The sequence below is a fragment of the Raphanus sativus genome, chromosome 5 (genome assembly GCF_000801105.2).
Source record: "Raphanus sativus cultivar WK10039 chromosome 5, ASM80110v3, whole genome shotgun sequence".
In the NCBI taxonomy this organism is placed as follows: domain Eukaryota; kingdom Viridiplantae; phylum Streptophyta; class Magnoliopsida; order Brassicales; family Brassicaceae; genus Raphanus; species Raphanus sativus.
Window position 1 is genome coordinate 29,005,747 of NC_079515.1, and position 21,382 is coordinate 29,027,128.

At 32.4% G+C, this 21,382-nt stretch overlaps 2 protein-coding genes and 1 long non-coding RNA gene across 17 annotated transcripts; all 3 read left to right on the forward strand.

The window, feature by feature from the left end:
* Nucleotides 1-3,159: 3,159 nt before the first annotated feature.
* Nucleotides 3,160-6,310, forward strand: LOC108861546 (zinc finger CCCH domain-containing protein 38). Of its 2 annotated transcripts, none has more exons than XM_018635432.2 (4): nucleotides 3,160-3,396; nucleotides 3,785-4,150; nucleotides 4,228-5,788; nucleotides 5,874-6,310. In XM_018635432.2, the coding sequence occupies exons 2-4, from the start codon at nucleotides 3,837-3,839 to the stop codon at nucleotides 5,901-5,903; spliced, it is 1,905 nt and encodes a 634-aa protein (XP_018490934.2). In that variant the 5' UTR covers nucleotides 3,160-3,396; nucleotides 3,785-3,836; the 3' UTR covers nucleotides 5,904-6,310. The 2 variants fall into 2 exon arrangements, with proteins under 2 accessions (XP_018490934.2, XP_018490936.2); XM_018635434.2 differs by having other exon boundaries at nucleotides 3,160-3,369.
* A 2,890-nt stretch (nucleotides 6,311-9,200) lies between these two features.
* Nucleotides 9,201-12,073, forward strand: LOC108811576 (uncharacterized). 14 transcript variants are annotated; one of them, XR_008946257.1, is made up of 8 exons: nucleotides 9,201-9,811; nucleotides 9,927-9,984; nucleotides 10,110-10,214; nucleotides 10,286-10,451; nucleotides 10,628-10,705; nucleotides 10,851-10,961; nucleotides 11,039-11,221; nucleotides 11,318-11,626. It is a non-coding gene; the product is annotated as an uncharacterized LOC108811576 (long non-coding RNA). The 14 variants fall into 14 exon arrangements; XR_008946253.1 differs by having other exon boundaries at nucleotides 9,203-9,811; nucleotides 10,628-10,701; XR_001943344.2 differs by having other exon boundaries at nucleotides 9,203-9,811; nucleotides 10,628-10,696.
* A 3,140-nt stretch (nucleotides 12,074-15,213) lies between these two features.
* Nucleotides 15,214-16,966, forward strand: LOC108861142 (probable indole-3-pyruvate monooxygenase YUCCA10). Its single transcript, XM_018634970.2, has 4 exons — nucleotides 15,214-15,822; nucleotides 16,111-16,353; nucleotides 16,551-16,676; nucleotides 16,787-16,966. Exons 1-4 carry the CDS (start codon nucleotides 15,214-15,216, stop codon nucleotides 16,964-16,966), a joined length of 1,158 nt encoding a protein of 385 aa, XP_018490472.2.
* Nucleotides 16,967-21,382: the final 4,416 nt, after the last annotated feature.

Sequence of the window (21,382 nt, forward strand, 5' to 3'; positions counted from 1 at the left end):
ATCTGGGTGAAGATGCAAGTTGATGTTCGTTTTGTACATAAAAATGTTACATCCAGATGGATCACCCAACTGCATTTGTGAAAATTCACCTCAAATTCTCATCCAAATGAGGGTGAGTCTTCACGGAGCATCTGGTTGAAGGTGAGTCTTTACCAAAAATTTGATAAATTTTTTTTCAAACAAAAAAAATTTCCGTCAAAACCGAAAAATGCAATTTTCTGTCAAAATCGGAAAACACAATTTTTCGTCAAAACCGGAAAAACGTAATTTCCCGCCAAAATCGGAAAACCCAATATCCCGCCAAAATTTTTCGTCGAAATCAGAAAAAGACAATTTTTCGCCAAAACCGGGAAAACGAAATATCCCGCCAAAACCGGAAAACAAACATTATCCCGCCAAAACCAAGAAAACGCAATTTCCCGCCAAAATCGGAAAATACAATTTCTCGTTAAAACCGAAAAATGTAATTTCCCGCCAAAATCGAAAACACAATTTTCCGCCAAAACCGAAAACCGTTATTTCCCGTCAAAACCGGAAAACGCATTTTCTGCCAAAACCGGAAAAACATAATTTCCCACCAAAACCGAGAAAACGAAATTTCCCGCCAAAACCAAAAACCATCATTTCTCGTCAAAACCCGGAAAAATGCAATTTCCCGTCAAAACCGGAAAATGCATTTTCCACCAAAACCGGGAAATTGTAATTTCTCGCCAAAACCGAGAAAATGAAATTTCCCGCCAAAACCAAAAACCGCCATTTCTCGTCAAAACCAGAAAAATGCAATTTCCCGACAAAACCGAGAAAATGCAATTTTCCGCCAAAACCGGGAAAACATAATTTCCCGCCAAAACCGAGAAATGCAATTTCCCGCCAAAACTGAAAACTGCAATTTCCCGTCAAAACTGGAAAACACAATTTCTCGTCAAAACCGAAAAAACATCAATTTCTCGTCAAAACCGAAAAAAACATCAATTTCCCGCCAAAACCGGGAAAATACAATCTCTCGTCAACATCAGAAAACACAATTTCTTGTCAAAACCGGAAAAATACAATTTTCCGCCAAAACCGGGAAAACATAATTTTCTGCCAAAACCGAAAAACACATTTTTCGCCAAAACCGAAAAACACATTTTCCGCCGAAACCGAAAATGCAATTTCCCACCAAAATATTTAAAACAAGTCTATTTTAATTAATTTAGTAACAAGTACATCTCGATGTAGATGCAAGTTAAAAAAAAAAGCAAACGAACATAGTTGCATTAAGATGATTCATCTAAAAGGATAAACGAAATGCAGAGACGAACAACATCCAGGTGGAGCATCTGGATAAAGCATCCAGATGGACCATTTGAATGCATCTTTCAGATGTACAAACGAACAGGGCCTTAGTTACCCCTCCCTTCAAGTGAACTATACACATTGCATTTGGATAAATTTAGTATTTAGATATGAGAAATTTTGGGGAAAATATATATTAAAAAAACAAATGATAATGTCACATCCAAATAAGTCAAATTTAAAGAAAATGATTAATAGTTAGATATCTAAAATTTTGACCCAAAAATTTAGATATATATATATATATATATATTAAAAATTCAAATTTGAAAATGTATAATTTCAAAACTACAAAATATATTTTATTTTGTCTCTCTAATGATTTTTGAAAATATTATTTTAATTAAAATAAAATAATTAATGATATCAATCCCTTAAACTATATTTGAGAAGTGATTTTGCCACATGTCATCTCTACAATCAGTTTCACAAAAAAAAATATGACATGGCTACTATAATTGATGACATGGCTTCCGAAAAATATGACATGGATTATTTCATTTAATGTTGATTTATATTTTTGGTAAACTTTTTAAAATATGGTAATAACTCATACCTTACATTTAATATTGATATTTATTTTTGGTAAAGTTCTTTAAATATGGTAATATCGCATACATCATCTCTAAAATAAATATATTCATATATAACATTAAAATTTTGAAATTATATTTTATTTTATTTTCTATAATTATACAATTATATTTGCCACATGTACTTTCTACAATCAGTTTCACAAAAAAAATATGACATGGCTACTAAAATTGATGACATTGCTTCCGAAAAATATGACATGGATTAATGTTGATTTATATTTTTGGTAAACTTTTTAGAATATGGTAATAACTCATACCTTACATTTAATATTGATATTTATTTTTTGGTAAACTTCTTTAAATATGGTAATATCGCATACATCATCTCTAAAATAAATAATTCATAAATAACATTAAAATTTTGAAATTATATTTTATTTTATTTTCTATAATTATACAATTTGTATTGCCACATGTCCTCTCTACAATCAGTTTCACAAAAAAAATATGACATGACTACTAAATTGATGACATGGCTTCCGAAAAATATGACATGGATTATTTCATTTAATGTTGATTTATATTTTTGATAAACTTTTTAATATGGTAATAACTCATACCTTACATTTAATATTGATATTTATTTTTGGTAAACTTCTTTAAATATGGTAATATCGCATAAATCATCTCTAAAATAAATATATTCATATATAACATTAAAATTTCGAAATTATATTTTATTGTATTTTCTATAATTATACAATTTGTATTACTAAATCTTTAAAAAATTGCTACAATTTTTTTAAAAAATTTGATTTCTAATCGTAAAATCATTAGATTCTTATATATCTACAGATTCTATAAATATTGTTAGTTCAAATTTTTTGATAATTATACAATATATTTTTAAATAAGAAATCATTTTATTTTAATTTAATATTTAAATAAATAAAATCTATATTTAAATATCGGTAAAAATAATAAAATCTATAATATTTAATAAATCTTATTTTAAATATAAATTAAATTTTGAAAACAATTTTACTGCACATGGTGCAGGAAAACACCTAGTAAAATAGTAAAAGTGAAATTTTCCCATGATTTTAACAAAACTAAAAAAAAAACAAAATCAATAACAGTGAAATCTTTTTAAGTAAAGTTTAACCATCATAAGAAAGCTTCTATGGGTTAAAGAAGAGTGGCCGCTCTGGAACATAATTGAGTTCGGTTCGTTAAGGCAATAAAACCAAATCAACGGCTGGGATCACCCCAATATTGCATCGCAGGTAAAAAAACTAATGAGTGGGTCCCACCACGCGCAGAGCAAAAACTCGAACCTGAAACTCAAAGAAGAAGAAGAAGAGGAAAGCTCAAACTAATTAGAAAGTTAAAAAAGTCATCGTCCGTCATTCTCTGGAAACCCTAGAAGCGATGAAGCCTGGTTAGATTAGATTTGACGCGTCGTTGATGAATACTTCAATTGCACGCTGCTAAGGTCTCTCTCTCTCTCTCTCTCTCTCTGGTAAATGCCCTTCTTTCTCTGATTTTCACCTAGGTTGAATTTAGGGTTTCGAGAAATTTGAAGAAGCTCCAGTTTAGGAAGGGCACGAGACTCTAGATTCGAATTTAGTTCGTGGTTGCTTCTCCTGATTTAGTTTGAATTCTCGCTCAGTTTAGTCCTAAGTAATGTTCCTTGTTGTTGTTTCAACATTGATTCAGACAGGAACTTTTGATCTATTATTTCTCTCGGACAATCTTAGAGGACTTGTCCTTTTAAGAAATTGAGACATTTCTTCCGCTTGAGTCTCTATCAAAAATCAAAACTTTTTAAAAAAGTTTTTACCTTTGGAATCTTTGGGGGCTGTATGTTTGTTTCTAATTAGAGCTTTTACCTTAAATCTTCTCTGCAGATAATCTTCCTAGATATTTACTTCTCTTCTGGTGAGGCCTGTTCGTGCGAGGATGAGTGTCTCTGGGAGAAAACGTGTTTCCAAATGGGATTCCAAGGAAGAAGATCTTAGTGGAAACGATTACTCTGAGCAGCAACATGAACGCTTCTATCCAGAGGGTAAGGGTAGAAATGGGAGCAGCAAGAGATCTGCTCCCGATGTTGTTGATGACGAGCATCTGAAATCTAGACAACAACAACATCCAGGAGAAGCTTGGCCTCCCAGAAGCAGCAGAGGAGGTGATGCCGCCGCCATGATGGGTTACTATGATTCTAGAAAGTCTTCTTCTGAACAAGATGAAAGTTGGGACAGGCCTAGAACCCGTAGGTTAGTGTGTCGCTTACAATTTGTCTTAGTTCCCTTTTGCCTATATATAAAAATTTACTGTCTCATTGATTTCATAGGAGTGGGAGTAGAAGTAACAGCAGGAGCCGGAGCCGAAGCCCAGTGCAGAGAGTAAGGCGAGATGCAGGAGGAGGAGGATCCTATGACAGCAGACACAAGACAAGGTCAGGGAGAGAAGTTGATGGGAGATACAACAGAGCTGGTGGTGACCATGATTGGGAACCTAAAAATAGAAAGACAAGAGATACTAGTTACTATAAGGAAGAAGATTCCAGAGAACAATATCCCTTAAGGGTTGGTGGGAGGTCTGACTATAGCTCTGAGGATAATAATAATAATAATAACTCAAGAAGAGAAACGCAGAGAAGGGATGTTTCTGAGAGAGAATACAACAGGATCTCCAATGTTCCGTGCAGGTACTTTGCGTTAGGGAACTGTCGTAATGGCACAAGTTGCAGGTTTTCTCACCATGGTGCGAGGACAAGTCCTGGGAGAAAGCCACAAGACGAGATGTTTGGTAGACATGACAATAATCATAGATGGAACGAAAGATCAGATACAGGGAAGTCCAGCGAGGGAGCTAAGGGTAATAATGGCAACTGGATTGACGATATGGAGATGTCTCCGGATTGGAACTATGGAGTTAAAACGTTAAAGAAACCTCTGAATGGAGAGAAAGATAGTTTAGCACCTTCTTATGAGCATGGTTCTGCAGAAGAAGTTATGTCTCAGCAAGTTGGAGATCGAAGAAGCATTGGTATGTTTCCAAGTGTAGGTGAAAAGACTGTAGCTTCTTCGCATCATGGTTTCAGCAATAACTCGGCTCCTCCCGTCCAAGCATTTAGTCAGATTCAGAGTGCATTGCCTTACCAAAACACACCAATAGCTGCGGGAGGAAGTCAAGTGCTGCCACCTCCTCCTGCTGCTGCTACACATCTCCCTGAGAATGGAAATGCTGTGAGCAGAGAAGAGCTCAATCATATTAGTAACATCTCAGCATCTCTAGCACAACTTTTTGGAAACGGGCAGCCAATTACAAACCTTCATTCTACTTTAAATCCCATACAGTCAATGCAGCTGCCTCAAGTATATGGACAAAAGGAACAATCTTCACATACTCAAACTGACATCCTTAGTAATAACTCCATTCATACCGGAGTAGTTCCAGCAGTTACTGCATTACAGATAAACAACAGCAACAGTTTGGTCTCGGTAGCTGAGAATCCAAAGCCTTCTTCAGAGGAAAAGAGGGACAAAAGGAGAGAAGAAGAAGCTGGCAAAGAACCAGATGGGAGAAAGACTGAAGAGACTGATGCAGAGAAGGTAGTGGAGGAAGAAGAAGATGATGAAGATGATGGGGCAGGCGACGAAAACAAGAAGAAAGAAAAGGATCCAAAGGGAATGAGAGCGTTCAAGTTTTCTCTAGTGGAGATTGTTAAGGAGCTTCTAAAACCTGCTTGGAAAGAAGGTGGGATGAACAAAGATGCTTACAAAAACATAGTCAAGAAGGTAGTTGACAAAGTAACCGGTGCAATCCAAACCGGAAGCATTCCTCAAACACAGGAGAAGATCGACCATTATCTATCAGCTTCAAAACCAAAGCTTACCAAGCTTGTTCAGGTTCTTTTTGTTCGTACACATGCATACTTCTCTAGCTTAAGACACCAATTTGTTAGATTTCATGTGTGATGTTTTAAACTTGTAGGCATATATCAGCAAAGTCAAGAAGAGCTAACTTAAATGCAACTCTAGTGTTTCTTAAAACAGAACCGCCACAGTAAGCTGGAGCTGCTGAGAAAGGTTAAAACTTGCGTCATCTCCTCATCTTTGAGGTTAGGCATTAAGGATCAGACAAGTATATGTTTGCTTCCCGTCTTCAGTTGTGTGTAGATTAGATACAACAATAGACATTTTATCAGGAAAAAGGAGATATTTTTTTTTTGGTTGATTTAGTAATTTCTGAAAATTAGCCAAACCAGACCAAAAAGCTGTTTTTTTATCGAACTGTGTTGTCATGATATTAGGTAGTTAAGATCATGTTTTATGAATTTATCAAATCTCTGTTTTTGATATGCTGCATTTTTTTGTTTGGTCTTGTAACACTTTTGTTCTTTACCAGATTCCATGTTTAATTTCGTACTATTTGCTCCAGCCTATGCAATCTACTTATATCATCTGTAATTATTTTAAAAAGTGAGATAAAGCAAATTAAGTAACTGCACTTAAACTATATATCACCTAACTGTTTGTCTCTATCGAGTAAAAGAAAAATCAGTACATTATCCGACTTAAAGATTTGTTTGATACTTATATATTTCATTTGGATAGGGTTAGCCATAAACAATGCTTCTAGTTCTAGATGCAACAAAATGATCAAAGAGAGTAGACCATTCTTGAGTAAAATAGGGGACATCAAGAGTAGATATTTTACAAATAGGAAAAAAAGAATAAAATTAATAATAACAAACGACCAAGGTGTGTTAGTTTATAGGTGTGCAAGAAAGAAAGAAACTACTCGTCTTTGCCGCCGACATTCCCATCATGTCCTTGCCCGAAACCATCTGTTTCATTAGACTCTGCAGACCACCCATGCCACCAATCTGCTTGGGCATCTGAGGAGGGAGGACCTTGCTCATGTGCTGAGCGTTCATGTTTCTCGAGAATGCACTCATGTCTCCATTCTTTGGGATCTTGAGCCCTTTTATCTTGCTCCATCATCTCCAACATCTCCATTACCTCTCTTACAAGCCTCCCTGATCCTCTCGCTATCAGCATCATCCTTGACTCGTTAAACACCTTTGTGTTCGATCTATCCAGTTCTGCACCAACCAAAACACCATCACTTGTTACTTCTTGAAACTTCCTCCAAATTTGAAGATATAATATTGTTCTCACCTTCATTTGTCATAGGATCCATCCATAATTGTCATGTGTCGCTTTATCTTCGCTTGGCTTTCTTTCTCGTGACCTTTCGGCATCATTTCAGCAGCAGCTCCAGGCAGCATTGAGAACACACCTCAGGTTGTTATTATCATCAATCACCTCGTACTTTTAAGCCTAATAACATGTTGACAAGAGATTCTTACCACTTTAAGCGGGCCATGTTCAGTATGTTCTGTCAAAAATTGCAAGAATAAGGGTACCCCAAGAATAATGAAGTCCTAGTATATACGATAACCAATTTTTCTTTTGGAACTATCAACCTAGAATGTTAGATTGCTGTAATTGAAAACCTAATCGATAATAGCCACCCCAAAAATTTAATGCATAATTCTAAGTTCTTATGTTGTTATTAAAATATTAAATTTACACATTAAAATATTTAGAAAACAAATATTTGGATAATTTAGTTAGTTTAACTAAGTTTAGTTAATTTAACTAAGATAAGAGTGTAGCTCTGTGGAAACACCTTAGCCTAATGGTTAAGGTCTAAAGACTTCTACATTCAGGTCTGGGGTTCGACTCCCAGACTATGCAATTTATTGCAGTTTTTCTCAAATTCAGGTTTCAAGTCCCGGAGAGAACGCGATTTACTAGACAACTATGCAGATTATGGAAGGAATGATTACAGGCAACTATGCGATTATGGAAGGAAGGATTACAAGAGATCTTCAACATGGTGCAAGTAAATCTGGTCAGGCGTGGATCTTCATAGGACGGTTCAGATGATGCAGTTAGGCATAGATCTTCATAAGACAGGTAGTATTGTCGGTTATCGAATCGTCTATATAATGTTCCTAATAATTGTAATATCATAATAAATCAGCGTTAAAAAAAAGAGTGTAGCTCTAGAAAAAAAATAAGAGTGTAATTTTGAAAATAAAATCTTAACCTAAAATATGTTTATATTTTCAATTCTATTAAAACAGAAGTACTATTTATCATAAGCGTTGTTTAAATATATCATTAAGATATTAGTTCAAACATAATATTTTATTAAAGATATTTTCATCATATTAAACTAGGTCACAAAAAATAAAATAAATTTTAATATGTTCAAAATAAATAACTGAAAATTCTCTATATGATTGCATTCAATGAAACTTTCAATGTATTTTTATGATACAGATACTTTTAATTAATAGATATTTAAATAATTAAGTAAATATCTAATAATTATTAGAAACTTTATCACAAATTTATATTTACATAATTTTCTTGGATTCATTTTATAATCATAATTAAAATACTACACCAAATAATAATGATATCACTAAAATTATATATGTTTTTATTTATTTATTACAATATTAAAATTAACTAATTATATACAACACACACACATATATAGAGAGAGATTTTACAATATACTTCATTTTACAGAAATATAATTAATCTTAATTTTTAAATTATTTATAACTAATTTGATTAAGAAAATAATTTTATACATTAGAATATAATAACATACTTATATATATATATATATATATATATATATATATATATGTAAAAAACTAAAATTTATATTATATAGTTCTATAGTTGGTAAAATTATTGTTGATGTTCTTACGATTTTATAGTTTTGCTTGTTATTCCGTCAAACATACACAATATTTATCAAGTTCAAGACAATTTTGATGAATATATTAGCTCATTATTATTGTAAAATATAAAAGTTAAATTTAAACATGTTAAAAGTGATATTTTACTTTTGAAAATCAAAAATCCCCAATTAAAAGGAGAAAACACATAACTTTTTGGTGTTGTTCAAGATGTTATTATCAAGCTACAACCCAGTGAAATGATAAAATATTGTCTGTTAAATGGAAACTGTAAGAAAAAAGAATGTTTCAACTTACCGACAGCCTAAATGGTAAAGATGTATATATTTTACCTAAAATATATTTTAAAAAATCCTTATTTTTTATAGATTTTGAAATTAAGCTAATTCATGATTAATTAATAAAAATTAGTAAAATGTTTATGTAAGCTTTTACTTTTAAGATAAAGTTATATTGGTAAATTTGATGATATAGAAATAAATATCAATACAATACTAAAAGCTAAATATCTTCAAAGGTTAGGCTGTCCACGTCACCCAATTAAATCGTCCAATAGGAAGAGAGCATTTAACCACGTCAGATGCGTCGAGTCTAACATTTGGGCTTCGAAATCACCGGTCCGTATCGTTCTAATTTGATGAGCCCGTGAAGCCCATCTCACGCTGAGATCCCCTTTCTCCTTTCACGATTGTCGATTGGTTTTCTATTTTCTTCTCTTCTTCGTTTCCTCCGTTAAGAGATCTTTCGTAGGAACAATCAATTCTCTCCCCACTCTTCTTCACTCTTTAATCCCATTAATGGTTTCTTTTTGCTTTCTCCCTCTGAGATTCTATATAAGATCTCATTCTCTGTGTTTTGGTTTTCATCAGAAGTTCTTAAATCCTCTCCACTGCGCTTTCCGATGAAGTTATCCGGTGTTCCCGACTCAGTAAAACCGAACGGGGAAGCGGCGGTCCCCTCAACTCCGGTTTAAACCGTGGTCCAAACAGGTGTCTCTTCCGGCGACGTCAGCTCCATGAAACCAAAAGACGTAGCGGCGGTCTCCTCCGGTCCCGTCAAACCAGTCGTCCAGACCGGTGTCTCTTCCGGCGATGTCACCTCGATGAAGTCAAAAGGCGTAGCGGCGGTCTCCACTTTCATCGTAAGTTCAATTAACATTGAAAAATGATATCAGTGACAATTGATGCATTTTAGGACAAGTTCTTAGATTAGTTTCAGAAGCTGACATGAGTTTTGTCTTGACGGAATGAAAACAGGTTATGGTCCTGCTGGGTATGCACTTTTCATTGATGTGTACGCTGGCCTTGAGGCAAGGTTCTTCATAATCTCCTCTTTTTCATGTCATTAAGACTCTGTAGCCTAAAGTTTCAAGCTTTTTTTTCATAAGATACCAGTCATTCCGACACTTCCGTTGACGCAAGTTGAGTTTAATGAATTAGGTGGAAGCTCAATGTTGGCTAATGGCTACAACTCTTGCTTGGGACAGTGAACTGTCTTGGACGCTAGAGAATACTATTGAAGCACTTCAGGAGACTATGCATCAGGTAAACATAGAACATATTCTGCTTTAGGTTATTGTATGGTCTTCACACTAACGAGAACTTTGTTGTGTCAGGATTCTTCTGTTGTGATGAGGTTATGAAGGGAGTCTCTAGGAGTATCTGTTCTTAGCAAGAATCATGTTCCCACTAAAGGAGCGCATTACCTTGCTGTAGAGAAGTCTTTGGAGCGACTGATTAAGTGAAAATTTCATCTCTTAGCAAGTTAGTTTAGCGACCAAAGTCCGTATCTATTCTTGCACTTTTATATGTTTCCAGCTTTATTGATATTTTCTGTTTACAAAAACAAGTTGTGCTTTCACAGTTATATATGTGTTTTTGTCTAAGGCTAATATAGTCACTTTAAGAATAAAGCAATGTTAGGACTTGAATCTCACTCTGAGTTAATTGTTTGACAGAGTGAAGGGCATCATGCTTATCAATTCTATCTGAAACCACCTGGTGCACAAGCTTTTATCAGGAACACGGTATGGTACGTAAGTAGTCTCTTGATGCATTCTGTTTGGTTTAACTTGAATAACTTTACATCACGTGATCATCTAAAAGCGCTGTCAATGCTATCTCCATGCTTATATTTTCTTCAAGTTAGGTTTGACATTTTTCCTTATGTTTTATCTACAGTCTGGCGTCTAAAATTACAATAATGGTCCACACTCGCTTATTTAAAACAGCTGCAGCATTATAAATTACAAGACTACCAATCGTTTGTTGATTGTGATGCTGCAAGATTGTGTTTTGTTTCTATCTCTTGCAATTTCCTCACATAGCCCCTCTTAGGTTATATGCTTAGATGGGTTCTTTTCTTGCAGATTTGGAAGGCTTTAATTTCCTATGAGAGCCTGAGGTTGTGATTGCACCAGGTTTACAGCTTTAGATGATTGATGTTCTGTTCTTTAACCATGGGAGATTGTGTCATCGGAGCTTCATCAATATTTTTGGAAGCATTGCAATTAATTTGAGAACAAACCTTCACAAATTTGGGTCATAAAAAGGTCTGCATTTACCTCCCGTAGTACCGTTTGTTAACATTTGTCTTCCCGAGCCTTACTTGGTTTTGTGTATATCTGAGAGAACGATTGGCTTTACAGGATAATGATCGAGGAGAGATGCCGTTGAAGCTTCTTATACAGTTTCAGACATGGAGAGCTAATAGCAACTGTTGATGAAATGAAAATACTAAGAAAAAAATAAAAATATAAAGGTGCCAGCACGTCACTCCAATGTTTGAATAATTGTCTTTAGATCAGGCTCTGTATTCTTAAATGATTATCTGTCAAGTGTTTTTCTTTATTTCGGCAGGATGAAAAAAGCGTATAACTGTTTTTGCAACATGCTCTTCATATCAAAGTTAGACAGGAGCTAAGGTTCATAATTTAAATGAAACAAAACTTTCTCTTTTTTTTTACGTCATAGTGGATGAGTATTAAGTCAGCTGGTAATTTTGATTTTATACTTGCAACTCTTAAAATCTCCCCAATCTGTTTCATGATGTTCTTGGAACTGCTTCCAGTGATGGTATGTAGGGCTACTTGACTCCATGTTCAGGGGAGACTCGCCTGCCTATATTCAAGCCCCCAATGGAGGGTCTGGAGGACAACTTGACCAACTAAGCCATCTGAGATCACTGACCTAGATCAGAGTTTTCTTCTAATGGAAATAATTTACTAAACTCATCGATTGTTACTTTGAAGATAGAAGAAAAACAACATCTTTTTTTTTTGGCAAACAGAAAAACAACATCTAATAGTCTATTTCCCATGTTTATATTTTATTTTTGCTGACATTATATGTACACGACAAATTCTTTAGATCCAATCTATTGAACGATTACTTCAGACGGTAATAAAATAGTTAAATTACACACTAAAAAAAAAAGTTTGGTTACACCAAACTCTGAAGATAAATTCGTATTATTCTTCCCATATCAAATATCAAAGATGTATATTGCCTTGTATCCAACTTAAGAAAAACTGAATAGCATATTCAAGATACTATTAAAACAACAAGTTGCACTTTAGGTACGGCTCTACACTCAATCACCCTTCCACTAATGAATATAGGCAAGCAAATTCACTCCAGATAAGTATTGTCCCCAACATGTACTTGGAGCTCTCCTGGAAGAACTTAATGCTGGCGAAGTATAGTCAGGCCAAGTTTGGATTCTCTCTCTTCTCAAACTCAAGCAATTAGGATTAAATTAAACATGTGTTGTTGTAAATGCAGAGCAATGGTGATGGGAAACTATCAGAAGAATCAACCTTCCCTTATGCAGCTTCCTCTGTTTCTTACATCCCTTTATCGAGCATGAATCTAGAAGAAAAAGTAAAGAGGATGCATTTGTCTAGGACTGTGCCTATGACACAGATAAAGGGCACACGAGCAAGAGATAGAGGAACTCAACTTTTCTCTTACGGCCATAGTCGTCAATCAAGTGACTTCACTGATTCTACCCTTTTAACGCAAGATACAACAGTAACACGGGATACAACAGTGATCACCCCAATGACACTTGCGCTTTCAATTTAAACAGGTGTTTCACACACATAATGATAACATCATTGTAGAGTTGAGGATGGGCTACCTTCACGTCCAAGAATATTGCCTATATTCAAACTATCTAACGAAGTACACGTCAATTGAGTAATGATAAGGTCAAAATTGATACGGTGTTTCCTAAACTTGATTCAAACGTTAATGGATCCCCAAATACAGAAACTGTGACATCAACGAAGTGTCACGAAGGTGGTTTCCAGTGCTGTACTGTATAAAGCTCAAATGATTGAAAATAAGCCTGAATTTGCTTATGGATGTGTGAGGTGTACGTATATTCTTTACTCACTTTTTTTTGTCTGCTACTTAGTTTAATTGAAGTAAATATACTTTGCAGGAAATACTAAGACCCATTTGGCAGGCTCATTAGTCGTGTCCACTGTCCAGCATCCACAAAGTTCATAAACTACAAAGAATCTTACGTTACATTAAATGGTATAGACAAACAATAGATGAGTGAGCCAACGTGTGGGCTTTAATACTCTTTTTGGGCTTCCTTAATATTTTGTTTTTTTGAGAAATTGAGCTTCCTTAATATTCATTACAAGTTACTTGGAAGGGAAGGTATACAAATCTCAAATAAAAACGACAACCACAGTTGAATCAATATCCAAACAAAAGACTTTTTAAAACCAGAAAACACACGACTTTCAACTTAGCATCAAAATTAGCAACCATTTAGCAAAAAAATCTAAGCAACTATGAAAAGAAAAAAACTTCAGCAGCTCCAAATTGTAGCCAATATAAGTTCAATCAACCCTCTTACAACCTGTTATATGGAGAAATTTAAAAACATCTGCAAATCAAACCACGGGGTTACAAGAAACGCAATCATCCCTCTTCAAATTTACACAACCCTATGAATGTAAAACTTCAGAGGGGGTGTTAAATAACTGCACAAGAATGTGAGCATTTCAGGCAAAACAAGAATGTAAAACTTCTAACAAGGGATGGGCATGAATCAAATATCTCGATATTCAAAAGTATTTATGATCCAATTTATTTCGTCCAGATCATTAATTTTTAATCTGTTTTTGATTCACCACCATCCCTTTGATTTTCAAATAACAAAAACTATAATTTAAAGCGGATATTTGTTATGATCCATATAACTGAAAAAAACAAAAATAAATATTACAAAATAATAATATTTTAAGAGTATAAGAACAACAGTAACAAACCACCAGTAAAAACCTAGACAAACGGTATGACACATACTTTTATTACAAGCAAATGACCAAATTACTTTTTAAATTAATTTTAGCACAATATGTAATGGCCTCGATTTTCAATTTCAGCTTTCATAATAAATAAAATTAAACTACATCTTATTTTTTCTGAAAATTACGAAGATGAAAATTAAAACTATAAAAATGTGAAACGTTTAGAAAAAAAATATTAGTTATTTGTACCTTAGTTTTCTTCAACTATATCAAAGTAAAATAAAATCAAATGAATAAATATAATCCACTATGTTTAAATTTTTTTTTTCTTTTTTAGGAGTCAATGTCGAGTTAATGGGATCCTCTAGGCATATAATAACCTAACCAATATCTGATCCGGTTTTAAAACATTGAGTTAACAGTTTTTTTTTTTTTTACATTTGCTCACCATCATATACATATTTTAGATGGTTAAAATAATTTTTTGTGAGTTATACTCATATTTAATTATTAGTAAATTTTAAATAAAAATTATCCGCGCGTAGCGCGGAAATCGATCTAGTATATTTAAAGTTCAATCAATCACCCACATAGTTACCGTAACTATATAAAAAATTGACATACCTTTTTACTGCATAGTTGGACAGTAACAATATAAATTTACTATAGATGCTCTATATTTTAAATTAGTTGATTGAAAATTAAAACATGGGTGTCAAAAATTCTTTTAAGTTTACTTTTTGTACCTAGTAATTCCAGTTCTCTACTTGAGTATTTGACACATGTCATAGACTTATCAATTATTCAAACAAGAACTAATTAGTATCTAAGAGGGTATAGTAGTAGTTAATAGCATAGTCAGATATTCAAGATGACTCAGTATAAAAAATCTACTCATAGAGAAACAATATATCATACATCTTCTCTGTCCATTCAATTTAGAAGCAACGTGGATATTATTTTTTGTTTTTCTTTCTGGATAAAGATAATAGGTGTATTATTACTTTTTCTCTTTACCTTTTTGTATTCTTAACATTATGCTAATTTCTATTTTTGTTCAAAATATAGTTAACAAAATCTAGCACTCATAAATACTATTATGCATTGGCTTACAGATGGCAAAATATATAAAAGTTCCATAATTAATCGGGTTCAAAGTTTATGTTACATATCCATTTCCCTCAACTATATATAAATAACACTACAACATAATGAAGAACCGTAATCATAACACACAAGAGAGAATCTATCAAACTAAACAAGATACACATATGGAGACCGTAGTGTTGATTGTGGGTGCTGGACCAGCCGGCTTGGCAACATCGGTTTGTCTAAACCAACACTCAATCCCAAACATAATCCTCGAGAAAGAAGACATCCATGCATCACTTTGGAAGAAACGAGCCTACGAACGTCTCAAGCTTCACTTAGCCAAAAACTTCTGCCAGCTACCTTACATGCCTCACGGTTCTGATGTTCCAACCTTTATGTCCAAAGATCTTTTCATCGAATACCTTGACGCTTATGTCACCCGCTTTGACATAAAACCTAGATACAACTGCGCCGTGAAGTTCTCAACGTTCGAGGTGTCCAATAACAAGTGGAGGGTAGAGGCAGAAAACATTGTAACGGGAGAAACCGAGGTGTACTGGTCGGAGTTTCTGGTGGTTGCGACCGGAGAGAATGGAGATGGAAATATTCCGACTGTGAAAGGGATTGATACTTTCCCCGGAGAGATTGTACATTCAAGCATGTATAAGTCTGGTCGTGATTTTAAAGGTCAAAATGTTCTAGTGGTCGGAGGTGGAAATTCTGGTATGGAGATAAGTTTTGACCTCTGTAACTTTGATGCTAATACCACCGTCCTTGTTCGAACTCCGGTACGAAACTAATTAATATTGCAATTGTCTTTTAATTATTTTTGTCTGAATGCATTAACGTTAAAGATGCACACTTGTCTTGCATGTAAATGTGAAAGAATTTGCTAATACGCCTCTCAACTATAATTGTTACTGCCCATTCATTTTTAAAAACTCTTATGCTTGACCTTTGGCTACGTAGTAGAATATGGATTTAATTTTTATTAAAATTTTAGTATATTTTTGGTACAGTTTAATTATGTTTTATCATATGATATCTTATTTATTTTATTCTATAAATCTGTGCAGAGACACATATTGACCAAAGAAGAAGTATACTTAGGGATGTCACTATTAAAGTATTGTCCGGTGAAAATGGTTGATACATTGGTGATGGCGGTGTCCACGGCAAGATCATTTATGTACGGAGATCTCTCTAAGTATGGGCTCTTCCGGCCAAAACAAGGCCCTTTCGCAACAAAACTCTTTAGTGGAAAAGCTCCTGTTATTGATGTTGGAACTGTTCAAAAGATTTGCGATGGCAAGATTCAGGTATCTTCCATTGTCCATCAAAATTAAACCAAAATTCAAGTTTATCTTTATAAATTCCATTATAATAAGAATATGGAAATATTTGTGTATTTTTCTTCATTTTCACTGGTCAAGGTTTAAGAGAGCTTAATATATCTGAGAAGTAGTAATATATTGTGGAATTTTTTTCAACCACCTAACGTTGCATTCTTAATTAGGTTATCAATGGTGGCATAAGAAGCATCCAAGAGAAGACCTTAACATTTGAAAATGGAAAGAAACAAGATTTCGATGTGATTGTGTTTGCGACTGGTTACAAAAGCTCAGTCTGCAATTGGTTAAAGGTAAGAAAAAGCCATCTACTCCAAACAAATTAAAACCTTTTTCACTTAACCAACTGAGTTAAATATGATTATGACTGTGATTATGTGTTTTGTGAAATATTAAAACACAGAACTATGAATACATGATGAAGAAAGATGGTTTTCCCAAAAACCCAATGCCGAAACATTGGAAAGGAGAAAATAATCTTTATTGTGCTGGATTTTCGAGGAAGGGAATCGCTGGAGCCGCCCAAGATGCAGTATCCGTAGCCGAAGACATCAGATCTATCTTGGCAACTACCATATACTGAAAACTTAGTGATAAATTATAGGAAACCATTGTGTTTGTTTCGATCTATAGTTCAGCAAAATAAATAAATAAATCCATGTGTTTCAGCTGTTTTGTGTGTCGATGAATCAAATATCAATGATGGCATATATTCATATATATTATAATAAGATCAACATATCATTATTCATCTTAACAAAAAATCATCATCAAGAACAACAAAAAAAATGTTATTCATGTTAACATAAACCATATAAAGAACAACATTTTTAAAAAATCATTATTCACTTTATGCATTCCCTAGATTCTATGCATGAAAGCGAAGGAGCAATACTTTCATTTGTCAGGTAGAAAGACTTCTGAAATCTTAATAATATTTCAATTTTTCATTTAGATTTGAGTTTCCATATGTTAGTATAACTAGGTGGTTGGCCTGCAACTTGTGCAGGCATGATTTTTTTCCAACAATTAAAATTTGTAACATAATTCTTTGGCACCAGTGTCTTTGGTGCAATTTGGCATCGGACCAAAGAAGATTGTGTTTGTTTTTTTGTCTTGCAACTCCTTGAGATTTATCCGTTAGACTGGAGACGTACTTACTTGGCGTTAACTCTTTGGGATAGACAGAAGTTATGCTTGTTCCAGCTCTCCTTTCCTCTGCTTTGGGACAACATAGCACATAGGTGGTCGCGATTGTGACATCGGTTAATGACTGTTCCGAGCTCAATACTATTTTTTATCCTTCATTCTTGATAGTTGCATTGAACATAATAACAACTTAACTTCTTCAGATATTTTAGACTTGAATCCATTAAAAATCTTCCTCCTGCGATACCGCAGTTATCTCTTCACATGAAAGCATGTAAATAATTTTTTTTAGATACAAACAGATATAAAGGGAACATTTAAAAAGAAAAAAACATGTTACCTAGCAAATGCGAGAGCATGTCAAATGTGCGGTTTTTAATTGATACTTGTTTTTACCAGTGTCTCTAACCACTTGTATCCTAAAATCACATCGATAATTCCCAATTTGAATGCCACTAAGTTCATCATGAATGGTGATGCCTTGGATTTTGGTGCACCACCTTAAATTTGCTTGGATACCTGACACATTGTAAACACGACTCTCCAATAAATCAATACCTGCAACTCTTCCTTTTGAAGCAAAACCCGATAGAGTTTAGTGATAGCTCTGTTGTTTATATTGTCATCCTCGCCATCTCCTCCATCCTCAGATCTTTTCGTCTTCAACCAACATGATTTGTAACTTTCATTCCTAGGCATTGGTGTCTCGGGTGCCATTTAGTAATACGAAAGTGTTGAATTAATAATTTTTTTCCACCATAATCTACTAAAATTCATTTTCCACTTAATGAAAATTCTCTTTACATTTCTATCAGCAAAAACGCAAACCTGCGTTTTCGTTTTTTTTTTCATTCCACAACTTTTCTGGATTGGTAAAATTTTTGCGGAATCGCGTAAAAACGCTATTTTACCATTCCGCAAGGTTACCAATCAAAACCTTAGTATAGTAACTCGAGTCTGATAAACGTCGAATAATATACATATTAAATTTTTAATATTCTGGAAAGAAGTCTAACAAAGAATGAAATATGAAGAAGGTGGAACATTGACCATATATCCACCCCAAATATATAATAATTATGGAAAGTTGCAATATTTTGAAACTTGTATACGTAAGGGTAAACCATAATCTCTTGATAGTATAGTAAAATTTTAGATCCGATTCACCTGTTACGACACTTTTGTTTGTCAAAGCACAATATTCAACTCATACAAATATATAAGATTAACTATAATTTATAGTGTTTTTATTTTATTTTGATGAACCTGTGTTTGATAGTTCAAAATTAAAATATAACATATGAAATCCAAAATAAGACTCTAATTTAATAGATTATACATATATTAATATATTTTTTTGTTTGAAAAAACAAATAAATATTTTAAATTAAATTCTAACAAAATATTTTCAAAATATAAAAGTAACTAATTTAAATTTTAATTATCAGTAAAATATAATTAAAATATTTTATATGATTTTAATTTTTGTTTTCAAATCAAAATTGAATTTAAATTGATTAACTAATTACAAAAATAAATTGCAAAAAGATTTTAAAATATTTTAAAAGGAAAGTTGTTTATTTCTATTTCAAATAAAATATTAAGATATTAATAAATATTGTACTTAAATTATGTGTAATTTGATAAATTTTCTAAGAAATAGTCTAAATAAAAGACAACACATAAAAAAGTCAATAATATATATATAAATACTTAATTTATTAGCTAGCCTTACTTTCCGAAATCTTGATTATATTCAATTTTTCGTTTAAATTTCAGTTTCCGTAGGTTAGTACAGTAGAACTTCTATAAATTAATAATGTTGAGACTTTGAAATTTATTAATTTATAGAGATATTAATTTTCAAAAAGTTTTTAATTTTAGATTTTTTCTATTATTGAATATTTGTATTTATAAGATAAAAATATAATTGATTTTAATGTATGTACATTAATATTTTTTTTTTAATTTTGACTTTCATTCTATTTTATTATATTAGTTGGTTCATATTTTTGTGTTTCATATAACTTATATGTAACTTTTGATATAATTTTACTAAATATTATTAAGATATATTGAAATGTTAAGGAAAAATAGAGGTATTTTCATTGTGAATATAAAACCAACAATATAATATTTAGTTTTTACTTATATGAAATTTATATATAGATATATTATTAATTTATGATTTTAATAGGACCATATATTTATATAGGATTTTCTAAAAAAAATATTATTTTATTATTTTATCGATTTATGTCATATTTTAAATCAGTCCAACTTGGTACCAAAATAATTTATTAATTTACTGAGTACTAGATCATGAACCCGCTCGACCGAGCGGGAGTCAATTTTTTTTTTCACTAAATGTTATACATGATCGCAATGTGTATTAATATAAAATTTTGATAAATAACAATGTGTACTAATGTTTTTAAATAAGCAATGTGTTTAATTACTAAATTTGATTTTTAAATTTTATGATAACGTAAAGTAGAATTTTTCTATATTATTTAAAATGTATAGTGCTATATATTTTTGATTTTCAACATTTATCATACAAAACTTACATTAGGGTATTATTTATATGAAAATATGTGTAACATAATATATTTATATATTATATAAACATATGCACATCCGCACGGGTTTTATTTTTAAAATGTATTCTATATTGTTTAGTTTTATGTAGTATCGAGTTTGTATAATTCAATTTTGTGTTTAAAGAACAATATCAAAACTGTCTTTCGTATGTAAAAATAACACTTTGTAAGCGCGAGTTGTGTCTTTTATTGTAACACAAAATTTTATATAAAACTTATGTTTTTTTGTACATTACGAAATTTAATTTTTTAAAATAATTATTACGTAATTTCAAAGTGAATTTTGTCTCTGAGGTCTAATATATTTTGTATATAATGGTTCAAAGTATTTTCGATATATATTATATTTCAGTTTGGTTTGTTTTTAGTATTATTGTATAAGTATAATACTATACAATGTTACTATATTCTATACAATATATGAAGCTATGTGTTATTTGTTTTAGAAAGTAGATTAGGTCCAACGTAATTATAAAAATAGTCATATCTTTATATATGTGTCTATGACTTATCTACCTAATGTTATTCGTACTAATAAAATTAATATGGTCAATGAAAGAATACTGATCAATTTAAAATGAATTGTATAGGATAATTATAGAACGATTAATACTTTTAGTATTCTTAGTATATATCTTATTTAAATCGACATGTAATAAATGTAAAAATCATATATGGAATATGGACAAAAAGAAGAATTGTATTTAAGGAAATACATCAATGCAAAGTTAGACTATGGTACATATTATATATAAAGAATTAGATATTTAATTTAAATATATGAAGTCCACCTTTAAAAATCCACCTAGAAGAAGTTGTAATGTTTCTGTTTTAATAAGATAGATTAATTTATAAAGGTTCTAAGTTTATTTCCGATTGACTTTGCATTTGGTTGTAAAACGTTTCTAATGATTTTATCAAATAGAAAAAAAACATATCAATATGGATTTGTTAGAAACTATTGTTACAAGGCCGGGGAGAATAAGACACAACAAAATTCCTTAAACCCAGCTTACCTATGCCCACTAACACAGCCCATCTTAGAGAAAGATGTGGTACTCCGTTTTGACCTACTTATTTTCCAACCGTTGCCACTATTTAAAAATGAATACATTTCCATAAATATCTATTTCAGTGGACTGCAAAGATCAAATAACACGCGCGAGAAGACAGCCGTTAGATGGAAAACTCGAAAAGACAACTTTACCCCCAACCAAAATCAAAAATGATTATAAATACAGATCTAA